At 44.0% G+C, this 18,162-nt stretch overlaps 1 protein-coding gene across 1 annotated transcript in view; it reads right to left on the bottom strand.

Annotated features, from left to right (window-relative positions):
* The window catches only part of MAP3K3 (mitogen-activated protein kinase kinase kinase 3), a 1,217,405-nt gene that overhangs the window by 342,956 nt on the left and 856,287 nt on the right, over positions 1 to 18,162 (bottom strand). Inside the window, exon 14 of the mRNA XM_044055195.1 lies at positions 7,210 to 7,341. Within this exon, the coding sequence (XP_043911130.1) occupies positions 7,210 to 7,341 (132 nt within the window). The remainder of the gene's footprint in view (positions 1 to 7,209; positions 7,342 to 18,162) is intronic.

The following is an 18,162-nucleotide window of genomic DNA, read 5'->3' as shown; positions in this document are numbered from 1 at the left end:
CTCTTCCATTTGCTGGAATAAATCTTCCTATTAGAGGGCTTATGAGAGGAAGATAAACTATGAGCTACCTCAGGTGAAAAGTGATGAAGCCTAACTAACGACAGAAGTGGAGTAGCCAGACTGTCAACCGGAGGGTCCTCAGAGAGGGGTGGAACTGTCCCGACATGTGTGTCAGTAAGTCTGGTTGTGGGTCCAGAGCCCAAGGTGTGTCCACAATGTAGTGATGGAGAAAGGGGAACCAGACTTGACGAGGCCAGTGTGGAGCAATTAGAATCATTCTGCTTCCCAAGGATTGCGCTTTCTGAATCACTTTTGATAGCAAGGGAAATGGAGGGAAAGCATAAAGCAGACCAGAGGGCCAATCGTGGACTAGAGTGTCCCTGGGTGACTCCCCCTGTGGGGGGATCAGCGTGAAGTAGCTGCTGCATTTGGCATTGAGGGGGCTGGCAAAAAGGTCGCAGCAAGGCTGACCCCATCTGCCGAAGATTCGTTCTGCAACTAGACGATTCAGGGACCACCTGTAAGGCATCAGAATAGCTCTGCTTAGCCTGTCTGCTATCACGTTGGACTTCCTGGAATGTGTGTTGCCACCAGAAACCTTTGGGAAGATGCTGCCCACTGCCACACTCGCATGGCCTCTCTGCACAGGTGGTATGATCTGGTTCCTCCCTGCTTGTTCAGATACCATACCACTGACATATTGTCCGAGTGTATTGCAATAGTTCCGTGAGGAAAAAAGCTCTGAAGTGCCTGCAACACAAGTAGCACCGCTCTCATCTCTAGGACGTTGATATGCAGATGTATCTCGTGATCTTGCCAGATGCCTTGGACCGTCCTGCCGAGATAATGCCCCCCCCCATCTTGGAGGCGTCCGTGGTCACTGTGGCAACCGAGGGTGGTGGAACGAATGGTTTTCCCCTGTCCAGATTGTTGGTGCAAAGCCACCAACTGAGATCCTGTTTGCACCTGTCTGTGAGCAAAATCGGGTGGGAAAGTGCAAGTCTCTAGAGAGACCATTGAGCAAAGAGGAGCCATTGAAGATCCTCATATGCAATCTCGCTACAGGGACTAACATAATTGTGGCTGCCATAGTCCCCAGGAGTTGGAGAACCCATCTTGCCTTTGCTTTCCTCAGGGGTAGCAGGGCGTGCACCTGTTGCTGTAAGACTATGATTCTTTCCTGCGGTAGAAAGGCTCGCATTTGAACGGTGTCTAGCTCTGCGCCTATAAAAATGACACTGTGAGGGCAACAAGGCAGATTTTTCCCAATTCAGTGTTATGCCCAACTGCTGACAGAGAGTGATGGTAGCATCCCTGGTTTGGATTAGTAGATGTCTGGTGGGGGCGGTGAGGAGTCAGTCATCCAGATACGGAAACACTTGGAATCCTTGACGTCTCAAGTGAGCTGTCACCACCGCCATACACTTGGTGAACACCCTGGGGGCTGTGGTGAGACCAAAGGGCAGGGCTCAAAACTGGAAATGACTGGCTCCCAGCCGGAAGCATAGGTAACTCCTGGATGCCCTGTCCATTTTGACATGGTAGTAAGCATCCTTGAGGTCGATGGCGCACATCCATACTACTTCTCCCAACAATGGGAGAATAGATTGTAGTGTGACCATATGGAACTTGGACTTTTGTACATAGTGGTTCAGTTGGCTGAGATCTAATATGGGTCTCAGGTCCCCTGTTCTTTTTGGCACCAAAAAGAATCTTGAGTAAGTCCCTAATCCGATTTTGTCTGAGGGGACACGCTGGATGACTCCCTTTTCTAGCAGTTTTGAAACCTCTGAGGCTGAATGATCCCTTTGACTGGGTGGAACGTCCGGGATTTTTCTGACTGGAGGGGGGGGGGGGGTCTAATGAAAAGGGGATGACATACCCTCCGGAAATTATTCATAATACCCATCGGTCCTGGGTGATGCTTTGCCAGGCTTCCGGGTTTAACTATATTCGACCCCCGACTGGCTCCGGAAAAGCACAGTTGGGCATCCCATCAGGAACGACGGTAGGGAGAGCCGTGAAAGGAATTGCGGGGGCCCCCTCTGCCTCTAGGGCGGCGTCTCCCTGAATAACTTCCCCCTCCTCTGCCTCTGGAGGGGGACACACCTTGTGCACCAGGAAAAAACTTCTGTGATTTTTTTGAACCACATATTCCCACCCCGCTGGGCCTTGGGGTAAGGCCTTAAGGGAAGGGAAAAACGGACCCCAACAGCAAACAGGGTTTTTCCCTCCTGCTCGCACCGGGTGAAGGTGACTTTCACTTATGTTCCGAACAAAGAACCACCATCAAAGGGGGCGTCAGTGAAAGAAGACTTGAAGGCCTCTGCGAAATGACAAAGGCGCAGCCAGGCTTGCCTTCTAAGGACGACTCCTGAGCTTGCTGTCCTACTCGCTCCCTCGGCTGCATATGAAATGAGCCGTATGGAGGAGTTAACGATGGAATTTAGGGTAGACACCTGGGCGTTAACCGTCTGGGCCACCGCCTAAGGCACGTTACCCGCAAGAGCATCTCCTAACTCCTTGAGGAGATCTCTCTGGAGCAGAGTACAATGAGACAGGTAATTCAGCGAACGTAAGGTAAAAGTTGCTGACAAGAGGGTATGCTTCCCGTACCGGTCCATGATCCTAGACTCCTTTTTAGGAGGATGGACGGAGGAAGAAGTCTCTGCTACTTCCTTCTGAGTGGCCGCCGCCACCACCATGGCATCCAGAGGGACTCCTTTGGACAAAAACTCCTTGCCCGGGGTAGCAGAAAGAAATTTACTGGGTCTCCTGGGTACGGGTTCCACAGCATCAGGGTTCTCCCACACCCACTGACAAATTAAATCCAGGAGCTCGTCGAAGGGTGGAGACACCCAAGAGGAGGAAGGCTGAGCACCAAAGGCCTTCAGGAAGACCAACTCCTCCTCGGAGGGGGCTTTGGATGGCCAGTCACCTCTTTGGGATGTCGGAGAAGGAAACATCATCAGATGATGACTTGGGGGACCCCTCCGATTCTTTGAGGTCAGTATCTGAGGTGAGAGACTCATCCTGGGAGTCTATGTGCTTCCTCTTGCATGTTTTCTTTCTAGGGGGCTCCTCCGGCAAGAACTCTGAAGGGCCCTCAGAAACTTGGGAACCACTCGTGGGGGTATCCCTAGGCCTTGGGACTCTGCTGACTACAGATAGGTGTTGATCAGAGGCTCTCACCGGAGTTGTAGGGGACAGAATGATTGACGCGCATGATGTAGCTGACGATCTGGCCAGCGCAGTCTGCATGGCCTCAAAGGCAGCCCCCCCCCCCCCCGAGTCCGAGGACCGGTCAGCCTCCGAGGCCATGACAGGAGTCGGGATTCCTCGAGCTGAGGCACCGAGCGGGAGACTAGGAACCGAAATGTGCCCCGAGGTGTCCCCCTTGGGCCGACTGAAGAATCCCGAGTTCCGAACCCCGTGGACGGCGAGACGGGTTCGGAGTTGACGTTGATACCGATAGGCCTGGAGGGGCCATCGGAAAAGACCTAGGAACATCACATGGAGTGGAACATTCTGGCTCCGAAGACAGAGATGCGCTCAGAGGAGGAATGATCGAAGAATGCATCGGGATGGTCTCCGGAGCAGACAGATGAAGCCAAAAACAATTTTGCCAAAACCGGTGACTGGAGGAGCCTCTGCACCACCCTATCGACATCCACATATGAAAGGGTCCTGGAGGATTTGGGGTACATGGAGGGAGATCGAGATCTCCTCTCAGGCGACAATGGTCTTAGTCTGGGCAATCGGCTCCGAAGAGCTTCCAATATAATTGGAGCTGACGCAGGTTCCATCAACACAGACACTTCCTGCGGCCCCCAGGACAGTGGAGCCGAGGAGGTCAAAGGAAGTTTTGTGACTTTCTCTGGTGGCTCTGAGGAAATTGAAGGAGCAGGAGATCTCTTTTTTGACTTTGAGGATTTTGACTTAGAACTGGAAGCAGAATCCATGGCCTCTTCGAACGAGGGTTTCAAAGAGCCCCTTTAGAATTAGCTTATTCTGTCTTTCTTGGAGCACTCTGGGACTAAAAGCATGGCAGAAACTGCAGAACTCCTGCAGATGGATTGCTCCCAGGCAATAAACGCAAACAGAATGTCCATCGGTGATGGACATCTTGTAACCACACTTAGAACACTGTTTAAAACCCGAAGGTTTGTGCTCCTTGGAATCTTTGGACATATTTTTAAACCAGTAAACACAAATACCACAACAAGGAACAAGTCGCTGTCTGACAGGAAAAACGACACAGACACGCAAACCCTACTAAATGCGGGAACAAGTTTTTTTTCACAACACAGCACACACAATCCTCAGAAGGGACACACACAGAGAGGACTAGGGCTAAAAACCTCTAAAACGGTTTTCTGACCATGTACACAGAAGGGAAACAGACACTAAAACCTCTAACTCAAACGGTTTTAGAAGCGAAACGATACAGGACAAGAGGGGAGGACTAGGTCCTCTAACTGAAATGGGTCTAGCCTGATAGAACAGTTAATGGGATACCACAAACCACAATCACACAACAGAAATACTAACACAACACCAACTAGAAATAGCTATTAAAATAGCTTTTGTTTGCAACAGGTTTCTCAGAATAACAAGAAAAAAGGGTACTTAGCCACAGCCAAGAGCGAGATCACGTCCGAGCTACACGAGCGGCAAACGAGATCTGGGGATATGGAGCAGTGCAGCATGGGATACCTGCTTAGCCCAGCCAATAGAAGACTTTGAGCTAGAAAAGTTTGGCCGAGTCGGAGCCGATATTCAGCTCTGAACCCATGGGTAAAAATGTAGGCGAGATTGGACTACATAACATCTGCTTTTTCTCTCAGACTATTTTCTCTTCAACTTCTCGAGTTGATTTTCTTTCAGGCTCTCTTAGTTTCATCTTTGCTGGCATCCAGGTAGTGTACTTACTAGCCAATAACTGAATCTTACTGGTGCCGACAATATCACAGGCTGTTGTTTCTCAGTTTCTGTTTTCACCCTGGGAGAGCTGAAGTTAAGCTGCTGTTCAGTGTGCAGCCATCTTGAAAGTCCAGCCTTAAACAGCTACTTGGGTTCTTTTTTCTGTATAAAACTCAAAAACAAAAAAAACAGAAATGAAACACTGGCAACTGGGTCAGGCAAATAATGAGGTAGACTCCAGATGAAATAAGTGTATTTAATAGATAAAATAAAGCGCTTTTCATCCACTATTTTAACTTGAACTTCTTCAGATGATGAAAGGAGCGTTTATATTACTGTTTCCCCTAAATTAGATTATGCACTGTGCAGTGAAGGTCTGATATACTGTGGTGATGGTGCTGCGGTAGCGTTGTCGCTTCACAGTAAGACGTTGTCCTGTTCGATTCTCAGGAGAGCGTCTTCTGTGTGGAGACATGCATGAATGGGCGTACCTTTGTGGAAGGTTGTGCGTCAGGGCTGGCAACTTGGTACGTAAAAATCTACTGCCAATCATTAGCGGACTGGAGTTCCGCTGTGGTGACCCCTAACCGGGAAAAGCCGAAAAACACAACAACTGTGCAGTGAAGGTCTGACGAGCCAGAGGTCTTGCTTCTTTGCTTTGAAAATTTCTCAACGTTTTTTAGGAGCAGAAAAATAGTATCATTTGAAGTGATGGCCAAATATAGTGCAGAAGAGCCTTTGAAAATAGACAGCAGCACCTGATTATTAGTCAGTTAAAACAGAAGTGCATCCACCTTCAGTTTCCTTCAGACTTAAAAATGGTTATTAGATAAAATCATACTTTTCAACCTCCTATCTCAAGAAATATGGGCAAAGCCTAAAATGATGGGGGGACAAAAACACAAAAATAGGGACAGATTTTTTTGAAGATTGCTTATTAACTTAGAAAGTTGATAGAATAATAGAATTTGTTACCATGCATTTTCTGAAGGATATGAAGTCTGAAACTGAAATACGTAATTTAGTGACATCAATCCTCAGTGATTTACCAGAAAAACACAAATTTTATGAGGAACAGACCAAAAACAGGAGGCAAAAATCAGGGCATTCAGTGAAAACCTGTACTGTTGACAGGTATGCATACAATTTTGTTGTGATTTCAAGCTTAAAAACGGCACATATTTCTGTATTCAAATATTTTTTTATTGTGTTGTGGGATAGAAAAAAAACTGATATTTTCATTGTATTTTAACATACAGCTGTGCCCTTTCCTGTAATGGTAAGAGTCCAATATAAAGATGGTTTAGAGATAATTATGCCAATAAGATTGCCATATTTCACAAAAACTGTTTGAACATTGGAGACAGTGGCATTTATATAGAAATAACTTAAATATCCAAAACTAAGTTAGTCAGTTGGCTACAGACAGACTTTTGGAAAATAATCAGTTAAGGGATTAACTTTGCTCAGGACAGCTTTCTATTAGTATGTCTAGCAACAAGCAGCATATCAGAGTGGTAAAACCTTCCTCGTTAGTATGTCAACACACGTGTGGATGAACATTACTCAGCAGTTCTCAGGTTATATAGGTAGTGAAAGATGTTGCAAAGGAGCTCAAAAATTTTCTTCTTTGAGCCCAGACATTAAACAAAGGTGATAACACGATAAAATTCTGAGACAACAAAAGTTGCTACAAATATTAATTTCTCTCTCAGATAACTGTTATCCTATACTCTTGTCATGGATGCAAACTGAAAGCATTTCTACACAAACAAACTTATAAGAGATGTACAAATTCCTAAAAACACTGGGATAAGGACAGCATACCGTAATCTATCTGAGCTTTTTTCTATATGCCTAGGCTTGAAAATTCTGAACTCTCTTTTTCATTTTAGATGCAGAGACAGGAGTCCAAAGGTAATGACTAGAAACTCAGAAAGACAAAACAGCCCCGTAGAAGGGGGATACTGATGGCTGAATTGGGTTGTGGCTGAAAAGGGTCTTTGAACCAGTCCACATACACAGTTAAATAGTAAAAATAAACTAAATGAATTCTGAGCTGTCCTTGCATTTCCAGGTCAATACAAGGATTTACGGATGATAAACTACAGTAGACTGTTAGAAGGTACAGCTGAAATATAACATTTTGAGTACAAAACTGAAGCAGGTCATACTGGAGAATATAGGCATATACTAAACCAGTATTTTTCAGGCAAATGAAAAATTGTATCAGAACTGTCTGATCAGCTGATAAAACCCCAAGCCCTTGAGTAAGGAGACACTTACACCAGGCATGTACTCCATGAAGATGGTCAACGTTTTCTCTGGTCTGTCCCGGAGGCAACCATAGTACTGCACAATCCGCTCATGACGGAGATTCTTTAAAAGCTGAATCTCACATTCCAGCGCACTCACCTCCTGCAAAACATATAAACATTACATGCTAGCAATGGGCAAATATACACATGCACATGGCAGAATCAAAAGTAAATTACTGAAAACAAATTACAGGGACAAACTGAATAAACTATGAGGCAAAAATTCACATAACTAAGCCATGTCACTTCAAAACCAGCTTTTGATGAACATATTGTTCAAATTACTCAACTTCTCAGCTATTTAAAAAAAAAATAAACAGAAGTTTCCATAACAAGCTACTGATCCAGTTATGTACCATATAGCTCACGATGGATTCACTACCTCACATACAGTACTGTACTCTGGTTTCTCTTCAGAGTAAGAGATGTTTTAAAATAGCTTCTCTTATCCAAGATTTTAAAAAAATGCTGTTTGGAGGATACAGCCGCAGGTATCAGTAAATGTTACTCAAACACATTATTAGCTCTAGTAACTTGTTTCTTTGTATGCTAAAGTGTTGGATTATATTTCTAAAAGAAAACAGAACTCCCACTTCTTCAGTAAACATGAGAAAGTACAGTTGTGTATGAACTTGTCATCGGTATATGTCCAAATACATCACTGTTGCAATACTCACTACATATGGGAATTATCCTGTCAAAAATACTGTATTTCCAGGCAGCATACTAAAGCTTAGGTACCTACCCCTTGCACCATGCACCCGAAATATGTCAAGTGCAAGAATATGAAACCGTAGATAAAGGACACACAAGTACAAATATCCTCAGCACTTTTTTTCGCCCCATAACAAAGGGGTAAAGGCAAAAGAGCAATGATAAAGCAATAGAGAGGGAACATGTACAAACAGGGACTCAACTTGGCCAAAACAAATGCATTACTTTTGCAATCTAAACTAACCAGAGACTTATCTTGAATAAGGGATCCTGCCCCCCCGCATCCCAAGCAATAGAGAGGGAACATGTATAAACAGGGACTCAACTTGGCCAGTATAAGAGAGAAAATGTATATACTTATTTAGATCGCTGATGAACATTGATCAGCAGTAAATATGTGGAACCAGTTCATCACTGATCACTACCATCTAAAACAGAAAACCTAAAACTAAAGTGATTGCAAATGAAACAAATGCATTACTTTTGCAATCTAAACTAACCACAGACTTATCTTGAATAAGGGATCCTGCCCCCCGCATCCCAAGAAATTATATACATTAACGCTATGAATGCACAACTATAAAAAAAGAGGTGAACTCCTTACTTATATTAAAGTCGACTGTTGCAGCTCAACTGTAGTATGAGGCCACTCACACAAATGACCAAAATTACCAAAAATAGTGGTATACAATAAATGTGTATAACTACCAAAATGATGGCACCACAATATCAAATGTCTAGAGAGAGATATTCAAAACACTGAACTGACTTTTCAGTGACATGGCAGTACTTCTTAGGATCAGGTCTTTGGCCTTCCCCAGTGTGGAGCATTCTTTGAGTTGACATTTTATAAATATGTCTATATATGTGTATATATATATATACACACATATATATATACATACACACACACACACACACACACACACATATATATATATATATATATATATATATATACACATACATATATGGGTCTCCTCTTGTTTGTTGAAAACACACTTCGATAAACAGAAGGTTGAACCAACTTAAATCGAAAGTGCACTACATCAAAAATGCACTTTTGCAAAAGACGATTCGTCGAAGCATGTTACAGTGGGGATAAGGAAATGTATCCTTTTCCCCACTGCAGTGCGGGCTCGGAGTTAACATATTTAAGTGGGGGGAAGTGGGTGTGGGGAGTGCAGGGCTGCCTGCTCCCTGCAAAAAGACAGTTGTGTACAGTTACCATACATGAAGATGTTAGAGTGTATTCACTGTTGCAGTCATTACATTTGGGTAATCTGCTGGAAGATTGCCCTCAGTCGGCCTGAATAACAAAGTCTTGGGTCCTGCGTCAGTTGCTGTCTTCTCTTCCATGACTTCAGGTCGTCAGGGGTATAAAACATGCAGCCGACTGTAAGTGCACTTTTAGCAACATAAACTTTACCTTCATCTAAAAGCAAATACATCACAAAGGCTTTAGAATACAGTGAAGGAAAGAGAAGTTATAGAAAAGGGGGATGGCGGGTGGGTAACCCGGACTGCAACAGTGAATACACTCGAACATCTACATTTTTTGGTAAGTGTACACAATTGTACTATGCTCTTCATGTTTCACTGTTGCAGTCACTACATTTGGGTAGAATCCCAAAGCTATGGATGGGAGGATGGAACTAAATAGCATTAGGAGCGGCTATAAGGCCCTGCAGAACTACAGTGGCAAAGCCTGCCCTGGATTTGGAGAAGAGAGGCAAATGATAATGCTATGTGTGAAGGTATGAACAGAGCTCCAAGTAGCAGCTTCTAGAATGTCTTTGGTTGGAACTCCTCTGAGAAAGGCTGCTGAGGTAGAGGCAGCCCAGGTGGAATGTGACCTGATTCCCTTGGGCACAGGTTTACCATGGTGCAAGTAGCAGAAACTAATGCAGTGGCTTATCCACTTAGAAATAGTCTGCTTTGATATAGCCTACCCCTCTGATCCCGAAACAAATGCCACCAGTAGTTGCTCAGACTTTCCTGGAGATTTGGTCCAGTTTAAGTAGAATCTTAGTTGTCTGTGTACGTCCAATGAATGCAGAATCCGCTCCCTCTTGTTCTGCAGATTTGGGTAAAACGTTGGCAGGTGAATTGCTTGGTTAAGAGCCACACTGGATACCACTTTAGGCATAAAGGAAGGATTGGTCCTGAGGGACACCCTATCCGGGTAAAATGTAATAAAAGGCTCCACAGCCATGAGAGCCTGTAATTATGAAACCCTTCTTGCTGAAGTGATTGCCAAGAGGAAAGCTGTTTTCCAAGATAAAAATTTTATATCCGCAGTAGCTGCTGGTTCAAAAGGAGGCAGGGTGAGTTTCTCCAGCACAAAATTGAAGTTCCATGCAGGAGTTGATGATCTTCTAGGAGGCCTTAAATTTTTGGACCCCCTAAGATACTGTTTTAGCAGAGGATGAGAAAAGAGGGGAGGCTCCGTGTTGTAATGAGCCGAGATGGCAGAGGCATGGATTTTTGTTGAAGAAAAAGATAGGCCCTTGTCAAGCATCGTAGTCAAGTATTGTAAAATCTGAGGGATATTTGGTTTTGTTGTGTCCGTTCCTTGTGCTTGGTTCCAAGCACAGAATCTTATCCATTTATCAGCATAAGATTTTCTAGTACTAGGCCTTCTGGCTTCCAAAATGACATCCATCACAGATTTACTGAGAGGTGTTTGAATAATTAAATGATCCACCATGCTGCAAGGTTCAGAATTTGGAGGCGAGTGTGCAGAATTTGATTGTTCTGCCGAGACAGTAGATGAGGTATTTTAGGCAAGTACCAAGGAGGGAGTTGAGACATATTCCTTAGAATTGAATACCAATGCTGGCGAGGCCAGTCTGGAGCAATTAGGATCATTTTGAGTTTTTCCTGTCTGACCTTTAGTAAGACCTTGGAGAGAAGATGCAGAGGGGGAAAGGCATAGACTGATAGGTTTTTCCAACTGAAGGATAGGGCATCCACTTTCCATGCTTGTCTATGATAAGTCTTTGTACAGATTTTGTCCAGTTGATAATTTTGGAGAGAGGCAAATAGATCTATGTCTGGGCTCCCCCATTTCTGTGTTACCATGCTGAAGATTTGTGGATCCAGTTTCCACTTGTGAGGGTCCATAAGATTTCTGCTTAGGTCGTCTGCCAGAGTATTTTGTTTTCCTGACAGGAATTGAGCTTGAAGATGTACTTGGTAAGTCAAAGCAGTGTTCCACAATGCCATGGTTAGTCTGCAAAGGGGGTAGGAATGTGTACCCCCACCTGCTTGTTTATGTACCACATAACTGTGGTGTTGTCCGTCTTTATCAGTAGTTGTCCTGGATGAAGTAAGTCCTTGAAGGCTGTCAGAGCATTCTGAACAGCTGGCATCTCTTTCTGGTTGATATGCAGATGCATTTGTTTTGGGCTCCATATGCCCTGAATGCATCTCCCCCCGCCAGGTGAGCCCCCCAAGCATAGTCTGATGAGTCTGTAGTTAGGGTTTGGGTGGCAGGAGGTAGAGTGAACGACAGTCCCTTGTTTTGGTGACATGTCTCTGCCCACCAAAGAAACTCCTGTTGTAGGCAGGGAATGAGAGGAATAATTGTTTCCAGACTGTGACAATGTTGACTCCATAAACTTTTTAGGTACCACTGAAGTTTTCTCATATGCAGTCTTGCATATGGAATTAGTAGAATGCAGGATGCCATGAACCCCAAAGCCTGCAGAATTTGTCTTGCAGATAACTGGGTTTTTGTTGCCATCTGTTTGAAGTATGTTGTCAGTTGCCTTTGTTTGTCTGGTGTAAAGTAAGCCATCTGGGCAGTTGTATTCAAGCTTGCACCCATGAATGTAATTATCTGAGAGGGTACCAGTTGGGATTTCTTTTCGTTTATGGTGTACCCCAGGCATGTTAGAAGCCTTTTTACAAACGCCAGATGTTGAAGAAGAAAGTCCTTGTTCTCTGCTTGAATGAGACAGTCGTCCAGGTAAGGATACATTTGTATGCTTCTGCCTGCAAAATGCAATTACTAGTACCAGACACTTTGTAAAGACCCTGGGTGCAGTAGATAAGCCAAAGTGCAGTGCAGATAATTGGTAATGCAAGAAAACCTGCCTTGAAGCGGAGGTATCTTCTGCACGATTCCCTTATTGGGATATTGCAGGTATGCCTCTTTTAAGTCTAGAGTCACTAACCAAGCGTTTCTGCCCAACATAGGCAGTAGCTGCTATAAAGTCAGCATTTTGAATTTTGGAATGTCCAGGAGCGTGTTCAAAATCGATAAGTCCAGTATTGGATGCCAGGTATAGTCTTTTCTGGGTACTAGGAAAAGTCGAATAAAAACCTTGTCCTTTTTCCTGTTTTGGTACTGGTTGAATAGCCCCCATATCCATGAGGGACGTAACTTGTTTCTGAGCCTCTGCCCATTGATTCTGTGGCAGACCTGGCCAACCGTTTGGAATTGACAAAGTATGGAAATTAAATCTATGCCCCAGGGATACTATGTTTAATACCCACTTGTCTTGGGTAATTAACTGCCAATTTTGAGCATGAAGTACTAATTTCCCCCCCAAGGGGGCTGCCAAAAGATAAGTGCTTGGTTAAGGTAGAAGGAAGTCATTAAGACTGCTTACTGTAGGATTGTGCTTTGTTTCCTCCAGATTTGGAGGTGGAGCAACCCCATTGCTTTGACCTGTAAGAACCCTGTGATTGGTATCTAGAGCCTTTTGAGCACCTGAATTTGCCTTGAGAGGCTCTGTTGGACACAAGAAAGGACCAAGCTTTAGTAGGCCAGTGCATACTGAACCTGGGTGGCTGCACTTGTAAGAAATCTTTTACAGTTTGCATAGATTTAGCTTTGTCTTCCATTTTCTTTAAAACCTCTTCTGCCTTATTACCAAACAGAGTATCATGCTGTAAAAAGGCATCCAACAATTTAGCTTTAACATGATCAGGAAGACTTTGCTCCTTGAGCCAGGCATGCCTTCTAATCACAGACCAGTAACTGCGGCCCTGCAAGAGGCCTGCAAGGAATCAAAACCACATTGCAAAGTAAGCTTTCCAACCTGTTCTGCTGCATGCAATAATTCCTGTAATTCTTTACTTTCCACACAATCAGAAATCAACAATTTTATGTTTCAATAAGTCCATAACATGCTGATGATATTTAAGCATATGAAACTGGCAGTTTAAGGCCCTAATTGCCAAGGTTGCAGATGTATAAACCTTCTTTCCCCATCTATCCAGCGCCCTGGAATCTCTATCAGAGGGGGTAGGATTTTTGGCTGTAGAGACCTTTATGCCCTTGGGACCCTGTGAGATAGTCTCAGGATCAGCAACAGGATTTTTGAATAGAAATTTGTGGGAGTCAGGAACCCTGTAATATCTGTCTGGCTTACTACGAGCCAGAGGTAGGGAATCGGGAGCCATGCTTGATTCCGAAAACACATCATCAACAATGTCTAATACAGGAGGTATTGCCAAAGGCCTATGCTAAGGAAGAAGGAAATCCCTAAGCCTCTTTTTTGATTCATAGAAATCCTGACTCTCCCAATGAAAATGTTCCCCTAAAGTATGCAAGGTTTCTCCAAAATGAATAATCCTCAGGAGGAGATGCAGACGGGATGAATTCTTCTGCATCTGAATCCTCATAGGGTGGAATAGAAAATTCCAGAACAAAAGAGGAATCAGAAGAAATGGAAACCTGATCTGAAGATTCATAATCAGTGTCTTGCCTAGGCCTCTTAGCAGGGGGGGGGGTTGGGAACCCCTGATCAAGGTAATTAAGTCCTCAGCCATTTTGATCACTTGTTTTTTAGGCATAGGGGCCTGAGCACGTGGCTCATGCGTCAGATTTTAGACTTAGATGTTTTTGATCTTGTTTTTGAAGCTGGCGTCTATTTTATATAAAAATGTTGAGGCCTGAAAACACCCTCAGAAGCCGGTGCCTGCTCAATGGCTCTGGACCCATCCAAGGGAGAGACATCCGCGGGTTCTGAGAATCTCGCGGCATACCTGACTCCGTATGGGTCTCGGTAGAGGCCTGTGACTCAAAAGTAGTGGGTATCAAGGGCTGCGAAAGCACCTCACTGAGTACCAGTGAACTGGCGACTGGCTTAGGAGAAGCTTCGTAGTCGGTTTTGGACCTTGACGGTCTGTCTCCATCTTTTTCTTTGCATTTTTTGTGGACTTGAGTAGTTGGATTGCTAACCAATGACATTTCGGGGTAATTAAATCTGGATCCAAAATATTTTGAAGCAAAAATATACAGACACTTAGTGTGTTGGTTAAATCTAGCACAAAACCATCAGTAAAGCACGTTATGATCTGGGCCTAGGCAAGGAATGCAGTACAAATGAAAATCCCTATGAGGTATTTGCTTCCCACAAGTAATGCAATTAACTTTTACTGACATTGGTAAGGAGCAAGAAAAAGTTTCCCCAACGGGGTACTTAGCTTTAGTTGAAGACTTCGGTTCTGCAACTCGAATGTGAAAATTTCAGCAGTCGGCCGACTGGCACTTGCGGACTGCTTCTGGCACCGCTCAGCAAGAAAGACTGAATAAAAATGGCGTCAGCTGCATGTTTTATACCCCTGATGACCTGATGTCATGGAAGAGGAGACAGCAACTGATGTAGGACCCAAGACTTTGTTGTTCAGGCCGACTGAGGGCAACCTGCCAGCAGATTACCCAAATGTAATGACTGCAACAGTGAAACACAAAGAACATAGTACAGTTGTGTACACTTACCATAAATTTAGATGTTCCGAGTGTATTCACTGTTGCAGTCATTACATTTGGGTTATCTGCTTGCAGGTAGCCCTCAGTCGGCCTGATTAACAAAGTCTTGGGTCCTGCGTTGGTTGCTGTCCCTTCTTCCATGACGTCAGGTCATCAGGGGTATAAAACATGCAGCCAACGCCATTACATCAGTTTTTCTTGCCCCAGATGTCAGGTGCCCCCAATGGGGAACAATTAAATAAAAAAGTACAATGATATACCTCCAACAAAAAAGCAAATACACCAAAAAGGCTTTTAAGCATAGTAAGGAAAGGAAGAGGTATAGCCAAAAGAAGTTAGTGGGCTGGAGGGAGGGTAACCAGGACTGCAACAGTGAATAAACTCGAACATCGACATTTATGATAAGAGTTCACAACTGTACTATGTTCTTCGTGTTTCACTGTTGCAGTCATTACATTTGGGTAGATTCCCAAAGCTATGGTTGGGAGGAGGAATTTAGATAGCATTGGGACCAGCTGTAAGGCCCTGCAAGACTACAGTGGCAAAACCAGCTCTGAATTTAGAGAAAATTGGCAAATGATAATGCTTGGTGAAAGTATGCACAGAGCTCCAGGTAGCAGCTTCTAGGATGTCCCTGGTAGGGACGCCTCTGAGAACGGCTGTAGGGGTAGATGCAGCCCTGGTGGAGTGAGGTCTGATCCCCTGGGGGATAGGTTTTCCATGGTGCTTATAGCAGAAATGAATGTAATGGCCTATCCATTTAGAAATGGTTTGCTTTGAAATAGCCTTCCCCTCTGCCCCTGCAGCAAATTCCACCAGCAGTTGTTCAGATTTCCTTTGAGGTTTAGCCCTGTCCAAGTAGAATCTAAGTTGTTCTGTGGAATGGGAAAGAAGGTTGTCAAATGAATAGACTGATTAAGAGACACACTAGATACCACCTTGGGAATGAAGGATGGACTGGTTCTGAGGACACCCTGTCCACATGGAAGATGATGAAAGGCTCCACTGCCATAAGGGCCTGTAATTCAGATACCCTTCTAGCTGAAGTGATTGCTAAAAGGAAAGCTGTTTTCCAAAAAAGAAATTTTAAGTCTGCAGTAGCAGCTGGCTCGAAAGGAGGTAGAGCGAGTTTTTCCAAAACAAAGTTAAGGTCCCAGGCTGGGGTTGGAGCTCTCCTCGGAGGTCTCAAATTTTTGGCCCCTCTGAGGAACTGCTTGAGCAGTGGATGGGAAAAGAGGGGAGGTTCTGTGCTATAATGAGCTGAAATGGCTGAGACGTGGATTTTAATGGAGGAAAAAGGCAGGCCCTTGTGAAGCATCTCAGTTAAGTATTGTAAAATCTGAGGTAAATTGGGCGCTGCTGTGCTCATCCCTTGAGATTGGTTCCAGGCACAGAATCTTTTCCATTTTTCAGCATACGATTTTCTAGTACTAGGCCTCCTTGCCTCTAAAAGGATATCCATCACAGGTTTACTGAGGGATGGTAGAGGACAGATTATGTAATTAGCCAGGCTGCAAGGTTCAGTGTTAGAAGCTGTGGGTGCAGAATCTGGTTCTCCTGCTGAGACAACAGGGAAGGAGTCTGAGGCAGGTGCCATGGGGATAACCGTGACACACTGCACAGGAGGGGGTACCAGTGATGATGTGGTCAGTCTGGAGCAATCAAAATCATCCTTGGTTTGTCCGGTTTGATTTTTAGTAGTACTTTGGAAAGCAGAGGCAGGGGGCAAGGCATAGACTGATAGGTTTTTCTAGCTGAAGGACAGAGCATCCACTTTCCAGGCTTGCTTGTGGGCAGTCCTTGTGCAAAATTTGTCCAATTGGTAGTTCTGGGGAGAGGCAAATAGGTCTATATCTGGGTTCCCCCATGTCAACATGTTGAAAATGATGGATGAAAAGGATGTTGAAAATCCTTGGTTCCAGTTTGTACTTGTGTGGGTCCATGAGGTTTATGCTTAGTCCATCTGCCAGTGTATTTAATTTTCCTGGCAGGAATTGAGCTTGTAGGTGCACTTGGTACAATACCATGGCTAGTCTACAGAGGGGGTAAGAATGTGTACCCCCTTGCTCGTTTATGTACCACATAACAGTGGTGTTGTCCTTCTTTACCAAAAGTTGTCCTGGAAGAATATGGTCCTTGAAGGCTGTCAAAGCATTCTGTACATTTCTTTTTTATTGATATGCAGGTGCATTTGACTTGGGTTCCATTTGCCCTGAATGCACTTCCCCTGCCAGGTGAGCCCCCCATGCTTAGTCTGATGAGTCTGTTGTTAAGGTTTGGGTGGCAGGGGGTGGTGTGAAAGGTAGTCCCTTATTCTGGTGGTAGGCCTCTGCCCACCAAAGGAATTCTAGGCGTAAGCAAGGTATGATAGGAATCATTGCTTCTAGATCCTGAGAATGTTGACACCATAGGCTTTTTACATACCATTGTAGTTTACTCATATGCAGTCTTGCATATGGAATTAGAAGAATGCAAGAGGCCATGAACCCCAAAGGCTTGAAGTATTTGTCTTGCAGATAGCAGGGTTTTTGTGGCCACTTGTTTGAAGTAGGCTGTCAAATGAATTTGTTTCTCTGGTGTGAGTTTAACCATCTGGGAAGTTGTATTGTTCAGTGAAACACGAATAACATCAGTCTTTACAGTAGTTTATTTTTTTTCGAGAAAGTGCACTTTCGATGTAGTGCACTTTTGTGGAAATTGGGTTTTACTTTTCTTTTTTGAGATTGTGAAATTTCGATAAACAAAAGTAGATCCATATATATATATATATATATATATATATATATATATATATATATACATATACACACACACACACAATTATACACACATATTATGCAGGGGAGACTGCCCCTGCAAAAAACCTGATCTGTATTTCACCAGGGTTCCTGACTTTTGATCAGTGTCAAAATATCGAATGTTCTTTAGTCAAATATTGAGAACATCAAACCAGTTTATATGCCATTTGTCAACAGTTGTTGGAAGTGGGAGTTTGCCCTTTCCTCAGTGTAGTGCGTTGACAGAGTTAGTATACAGAAACTGCACCACAGGCCCCAAGCATAAAAAGTTGTCTTTCTTATAACTATGTATTTATGTATATACAATTACATAATGAATATATAAGCCAACGCCATTACATCAGTTTTTCTTGCCCCAGATGTCAGGTGCCCCCACAATGGATCGCAATTATATGTTATGGTACACCTCCATCAAAAAGCAAATACACCAGAAAGCTTAGATACACCAAACAAGAAGGAAAGGTAGAGCCAAGAGACGTCAGGGGGCTGGAGGGAGGGTAACCAGGACTGCAACAGAGAATACACTCTAACATCTACAGTTATGGTAAGTGTACACAACTGTACTATGTTCTTCATCTTTCACTGTTGCAGTCATTACATTTTGGTTGATTCCCAAAGCTGAGGAAGTCTGAGAGCCTTAGGACCAGCTATTAAGCCCTGCAACACTGCAGAGGCAAAACCA

Source organism: Protopterus annectens, chromosome 13.part0 (assembly GCF_019279795.1).
Source record: "Protopterus annectens isolate FY-2018-M chromosome 13.part0, PAN1.0, whole genome shotgun sequence".
Lineage (NCBI taxonomy): Eukaryota > Metazoa > Chordata > Ceratodontiformes > Protopteridae > Protopterus > Protopterus annectens.
This window is presented reverse-complemented; position numbering and strand designations above follow the sequence as displayed.